The sequence below is a fragment of the Dipodomys spectabilis genome, unplaced genomic scaffold (genome assembly GCF_019054845.1).
Source record: "Dipodomys spectabilis isolate Male_0828 unplaced genomic scaffold, ASM1905484v1 ptg000504l, whole genome shotgun sequence".
NCBI lineage: Eukaryota > Metazoa > Chordata > Mammalia > Rodentia > Heteromyidae > Dipodomys > Dipodomys spectabilis.
Window position 1 is genome coordinate 230,483 of NW_024871181.1, and position 6,860 is coordinate 237,342.

Genomic DNA, 6,860 nt, shown 5'->3' on the forward strand with positions numbered 1-6,860 from the left:
GGAGATTTAGACAGATTGGCTGTGGGCAGGTGATTGGTTGCAGGCCCAAGAACCAGATGGACAGTATGCCCTTGACTGCCATGAAAAGTGGGAGGAAGAATTTGAGAAAGGATTACAGGTATGGTGTTATGGTATTGTCTTGAGATGCTTCTCTGTGGGATGCCAGAGTATGGGGTTCGGCAGAGACTGAGGCAACACATGAAAATGTGGGCAATCAGGAACAGGCAAGTTCTACTTACAGCCCTGGGCATAGATAAGAAAAGAAGGGTGTGGAAGCCTAGCCCTGAAAGTTTGAGAAGGAGTCAGCAGAAGAGAAGGTGCTATCAGTCAGAGTGAGTGGGAACTAGGAAAATATGGTGTTTCAAGAAGATGAGAACTGGGAAGATGGCTTAATGGCAGAGTGTTTGCATGAAGCCCTGGGTTCAATTCCTCAGTACCACATAAACAGAAAAAGCCAGAAGTGATGTTGTGGCTCAAGTTGGTAGAGTGCTAGCCTTGAGCAAAAGATGCTTGGGATAGTGCCCAGGCCCTGTGTTCAAGCTCCACAACTGACCAAGAAAAGAAAAGAAAAAAAAGTAAGATGAATCATATAAAATAATATTTATCAAAATGAACTCCAGGAAATGGAAACAAGAGGTTTTTTATCTTTGGTTTTCTTGTCTTTTTTTCTTGTTTGTTCATTTATCTGTCTTTGGGAGGGGAAGAGGGAAGCAAGAAATGGTGAAGACAGTTGAACAAATGCAGCAGTGATACTCACTAGACACTATGTTGAAAATGAACTATACAACTTGTGGGTGGGGATGGGAGGAAAAATCTGGGAAAGAATGAGGGAAGGGGTGACACTGTCAAGAAATATACTCTTTACCTGACATACACAACCATACTCCTGTACATCACCTTTTTAGTAACAATAAAAAAATAAAATAAATATTTTTAAAAGCTAGGCACTGGTGTTTTATCTCCAATTTTCTGCCAGAAAACCAGAAGTAGAGCTGTGGTTCAAAGTAGTAGAGCACTAATCTTGAGCAAAAAGAGCACAGGGACAGTGCCCAGGCCCTGAGTTCAAGCCCCATGACTGACACACAAAAAAAGAAGACTAAGATGAGCACCTATGTCCTGTGCTGAGAGGGATGAGGATAGAGAAATGGTCTCTGGGACTTAGCCCTGGAGCAATCATCAGTGACTTTGAGGAGGACAGCCCTGACCTATGGGTTCTAAAGAGAATCGGAGACAAGGATGTAGAGATAGAACCAGTCTGAGAGGCTTCCTGCCAGGCAGTATCTGTGGACACTGAGTGAGAGACCTGGGGAAGGGGTGTGGGACCAAGGGAAGGTGCCTTGTGTCTGTGCCAGTTTTAAGATGGGAGAGGTGAGGCATGGTTATAAATCTATGCTGTTTGTTGATGGGAGGGGAAGAGTGACTGCGAGGGAAAGGATGTGTTTGGAGAAAGTGGGGATGCTCCTGTGCCAGGTACTGAGCTGGCCATATGGTGGAAGCATAATAGGAAGGAAGCTGCACAACTGGGGAGGGTCACTAGGAATGAGGGGATGACTTGGTCGTGGGAGGGAGCGGGTACTCCCTTTTGATTGCCTATAATTTCTCAGTGAAGTGGGAGGCATGATTGCTGAAAGCTCATGGAGGGAGGACATGTCAGTTGTCTCTAACCATGAGAACTCACTAGTTGGTACACTCCAGGATCAGCTGGCCAGCACTGAGACTGCTGAGACTCGTGGTCCTGAGCTCACAATGAGGCCTACGTGTGCCTGTGGGTAGCTACATGGGAGGATGGGCAGGTGATGCTTGCAGTGGGAACTATGGAGACAGTGGCACTTGGGAAGACATCAAGACTGGAAGCTAGAAGGCAGACTGTGAGGCAGGTGAAGAAGACCCCCAGGGAGGATCTGGCTGGAGCAGACAAAGGAGATGGAGGCGGTTCTTTCCTCATGACTTGAGGACAGAGTTTCCAGGGAGGCAGGAAAATGGTTAGGCTCTGAGCAAGGAATTGGCAAGTAGGGCTCCCACTTCTCCCAACCCAGTTGGAGCTTTTCCCTGAGGAATGACCTTGAACTGGCTTGAGCTCTGTGATTATCTCTTCCCCCCGCTGCCGCCCCCCTCCCCCCATATTCTTTGCTCAGTGCCTGCTCTGTGCCAGCCATTCTGACCTCAGTAAGGAGTCCAGGATTGATGGCCAACTTCTCATTTTGTTCTAGGCATTAGTGTCTCGACACATTGTCTTATTAGCCTCCTAAGTCCCTTCCATTGATAAAGAAGGTAAAATAGAAGCAATAAGTAACTAGCCCAAGGCCATCACAGTTGGTAAATGCCAGAGCTGAGATACTGAGGTTCTCCCAGGCAAAGCCCCAGGTCCCCTCAAGCCCTCCTGATCTGGGAAGGAAAGTGCCCTGATCTGTGTGTGTTGAGTGTGGAAAGAGGATCTGGCCCCAGCCCTTTGCACGTAGAAACGCTCTGCCTTTGGCTCCTTCCCCCATCCCCACCCTTTGTGTTTCAGGATATCATCCCCTTTGGAAACAACCCTGTGTTCCGCTACCTCTTTGGCTGGATGGTTCCTCCCAAGATCTCCCTCCTGAAGCTGACCCAGGGCGAGACCCTGCGCAAGCTCTACGAGCAGCACCATGTGGTGCAGGACATGCTGGTGCCCATGAAGTGCCTGATCCAGGCCCTGCACACCTTCCACAATGACATCCATGTGAGCTGCGCAGACAGGCAAAGGCCTATGGGAGTCACACCTTCTACCTTGAGCTTAGGGGACCCATCTTGGCACCCCTAACCCTCCAGACCTTGGTTTGCCCAGCCATAAAATGAGATATGGCCTTCCCATGTGCTACAGAGGCCTGACCCACTCACTGCTGGTCATAGGGCCTGCTGGTGAGCACTCCCGTAGGGGGGGAGTCAGAGTGTCTCAGCCAGGGCTCGAGCTGCCAAGGGGCCCCTTGAGGGTGCTGCAAAGCTTCCCTTTGAGTAAGTGGTGGAGTATAGGCACAAGCCTGTCACCACTGGAATAAAAGCCCCAATACCCACCTCTCTGACCTCTCTAGGTCTACCCCATCTGGCTGTGCCCATTCATCCTGCCCAGCCAGCCGGGCCTGGTGCACCCCAAGGGAGACGAGACAGAGCTGTACGTGGACATTGGTGCCTACGGGGAGCCACATGTGAAGCACTTCGAGGCCAGGTCCTGCATGAGGCAGCTGGAGAAGTTTGTGCGGAGCGTGCATGGGTGAGTGGCTCAGGGCACAGCCATACAGCCTCTCACCCACCTCTCCTCCCCACATCCTCTCCTGATGCTGCCTCCTGTAGCCTCACTCTGTGTTTTCCTGTGCAGGTTCCAGATGCTGTACGCCGACTGCTACATGAACAGAGAGGAGTTCTGGGAGATGTTTGATGGCTCCTTGTACCATAAGCTGCGGAAGCAACTAGGCTGCCAGGAGGCCTTCCCCGAGGTATATGACAAGATCTGCAAGGCTGCCAGGCACTGACCGGGGCCTGTCGCCCAGAGAGACCAACAAGTGCAGTGGAAACGTTTTCCCTTTGCTCCAGCTTGGCTGCTTTCTCAGACCCACATTTTCAGAACGAAACCCCACCAGAAATCCTACCCAGATAGTCCTGCTTCTGGGAAGCCGAGTTTCCAGGATAGCCCAGGCTAGTGGAAAGAACACGGGATTTGGAATCAGACAAATCTGAGTGCAAGTCCCCGTTTAGAACTCTGTGCCCCAGTCCCTTCATCTATCCTACTTGCTGGATATCTTCTAAGTCAAGCACCTGTCACACAGAAGCTCCATAAGCAGTAGCTGTTTTTTCATTGCTTCCTCTTCAGCATCACATCTGACTAAAATACTGTGGACTCAGTGGTTGAGTCCAGAAAGTTCCCCCCTCTCCCAGATTAGGTCACCTGTGCACAGGTTTGGCTAGAATGATGAAGGGGACACCCTGGAATAGCAATGCCACTGCCTGGGTCAGCCAGAAGAGCCCCTTGCAGGGAGAAGGAAGGCTCTGACTCTTTGGATCTCAGGGGGGCTGCATGTGGGACAGGCAGGCCCATGATGTGCTGTGCCAAAGCAGGTCCATTCCAAAGTTCCCTCTGTCATCTTGGGTGACATCCTGCCTCTTTCTCCTGTGTGCTTGGGCCTGCTGGCTGCCCCAGCCATCTGCACATCCACTCTGTTTACTGTGTTCCTGTAGAAGGCATCTTGAGATGGATTCCATCCTGGCCTGGGCCCATTCTTCCTAGCTCTAGCCCGCCAGCCTCCTCATACCCCCACACCACTTAGAGTGGGCCATGTGCGCTGCTCTGCCACATGGGGAGGGGGTGGTACCTAGTGGGAAAGTGGCACTCTCCATGGTGCTTCCATTAGGAGGCTCACTGTGGGGCAGGAAGCAAAGAGCTTCACTGATTTCTCTAGCCCCTGATCCCCCTTTCTGTTCCCCTGCCCCAGCTGTAGCTAATTTCAGTGCCTTAACAAATCCTGAGCTCAGAGAAAGTTAGCTCCGTTTCCGTTCCAGAGGGAAGGAACCTCCTGAGGTCCTTTCTGCCTTGTTACTGAAGTGTGGTTGTTTGTGCAACTTCAGCTTAAGAACTGCCCCGCCCTGCTGAGAACCCACAGTCTGAAAGGGAATGGAGTTCTGGAAGGGAAGCCAGAATTCAAGAGCTGAGCCAGGCTGGTCACAGCCTTGATGCGTTGGAGTCAGGGACCTGGCTTTTGGTCCCTGCTCTGCTGTCACCAGGCTGTGTGGCCATGGGCACGTCATTTGTCCCTGCAAGCTGCAGTTTCTTCACCTGTCACATTGGTACAGATAAGACCTCCCTGGAGCCTTTCTGCCTCACATACCAGGGTTGCAAAACTCATGGAAAACCTTGTTTTGTGTTGAAATTCTGAGAAAGACTAAACAATCCAGGTGACGTTTAGGGATAGTTCATCATTTACAGTCCTTCTTTCAGCCCAGGGCCAGCTCCCATCCCATTTTCGGAATGGCTCATCTATGACTGGCAGGCAAGTGTCCATCTTAACCCTTCAGGTGCCAAAATCCTCTTAGAATCCCACCATCCAGGGCCTCGTGCTGCAGTGTCAACATGGTCCTGTGGGAATTGGTCCACTTGCACTCAGAAAGCAAGAGAATCCTCTTAGTCTTTTGGCCTCTGGAGGAGACAAGAAAAAGTAAGTCTCACTCTAGTCTGCAGAGCATGCAGATTTTGCCATGGACTCTGCTAATAGGTCCGTGTGTATTCTGGCTTGGTACTAGACTGATGACTCTACTTGCTGTAGATGAGTGGTTATCCCGAGCTAGATCAGTCCAACAGTGAGCATGCCATCATTTCACCAGATGCCTGCAGCTTATATCTCCCTTAGACCCATAACCAAAATCCAGTCCTTCAAAGACCCTACCCAGGACCTAGGGCTTAGAAGGTTATGATCACACTAGCCTCAGATTACAGTTTGGTTCTAGTAGCATCTTGCCTAGAAAGGCAGTCTTCCAGAATGGTGAGCTGAGATCCAGCTTATCTGTCCACACAGTGGCTTTGGGTAGGGTTCAAGTTGATGCCAGCGGCATGTGGAAAGGAACATTAAGCCTCTACCCATCCAGAGCCCTTGGGCTGGGGCTAGGATGATGTGTTGTTGGTGTTATTGAATGGGAAGAGATGGGTGGGATGGGTGTGGAAGTGTGTGGTGTGTAATCTTTATTCTCCCCCCCCCTCCTTTGGTCATAGAGACCAAGGAAAAAGGCATGAAGCTCCCCCATCGGGATCTTGCAGCCACAGGTACTGTGCCTTCTCTAAAACACACTCCTGTGGCTGTGGGTCTGCCACTTCTGTAAAAATAAAGTTTGACCTAGAAGCTAGTCTTTGTCCTTTCTTTCTCAAGAGACAACAGTACAGTCAGACCAGGATTCAGATGTAGGTTGTGCAGTTCCCAACTAAGATGTTCTTTCTGAACCCAGGTATCCACAGGCAAAAGCTAAAAATGTATGGGTGAGTGACACATTTGGGTCTTAGTCCCATCTTACTCTTAAGACTGATGACTTGGGTCTGTCTAGCAATGAAAATGTCATTTCACCAGTAGATTCCCTCTAACAAAGTGAAGGGCAGGGTTCAGATCATGAAGGGGAAGCAGTACAATGAAGCAGGGTTTCAGTGAGAGATGGCAGCAGGTCAGGGAGAGTGCCATCCTTCTAAGGCAACAGACATGCCACCAGATGGCAGCAGGACATCTGGCTCCGGTCCCATGTCTGTTACTTGGTTATGACCAACTAATTTTGACAAGCTAGTTACTCCTGATAAGAATGTTTCTTCATCTATAAACTGGTAGGAAAACACTAGCTGTCCACAAGGCATTCCATTCCTCAGCATTCCCAGTGCCAGATGCATCTTTAGGTTAAGCATCTCTCCCATGGTTAGGAAAAAAAGTTCATGTCTGTTCTGGCTCCCATGCATTCACTGGAAGCAAGTGACCAGTGACATAAGTAGCTGTCTTAGGTCAGAAGTTGGATCCCTGACTCATTGTGTAGAGAACTACCTACCACCCAGAACCCTACTATGGACTATTATGGAAGTGAGAAATAAACTCATAGTTGAGACCTCTACATACTCTAGAGTATTGTTAGAGCAACATAACACCCCAACTGTCAGTGTGGTGAACTTCAGTGAAGAGAGGTAGTTCGTTTAATACCATAAGGTTTTATGCAAATACAAAAATAGGCATTTCCCTAGAATATGTGTCTTACTCTAAAGTTGGCTGCAAGGATCTCGGTAATTCCTTTTCCAGTTAAGTTTTGCAAATTAGATTTTGTGTATTGTCTCTAAAGGGCAAAGTCTTTCATGTTAGCTTAGATCAACAAAATACCTGAGA

At 49.5% G+C, this 6,860-nt stretch overlaps 1 protein-coding gene across 2 annotated transcripts in view; it reads left to right on the forward strand.

Annotated features, from left to right (window-relative positions):
• Dhcr24 (24-dehydrocholesterol reductase) overlaps positions 1-6,860 on the forward strand; it is a 39,877-nt gene that overhangs the window by 18,204 nt on the left and 14,813 nt on the right. The window contains exons 7-10 of one of the 2 annotated variants that reach the window (XM_042669691.1): positions 2,510-2,707; positions 3,057-3,235; positions 3,341-3,503; positions 4,374-4,380. In XM_042669691.1, the coding sequence (XP_042525625.1) occupies positions 2,510-2,707; positions 3,057-3,235; positions 3,341-3,494 (531 nt within the window). In that variant the 3' untranslated portion in view covers positions 3,495-3,503; positions 4,374-4,380. Of the gene's footprint in view, positions 1-2,509; positions 2,708-3,056; positions 3,236-3,340; positions 5,846-6,860 lie in introns of those variants that run through there. The other variant, XM_042669690.1, reaches the window with a different exon arrangement.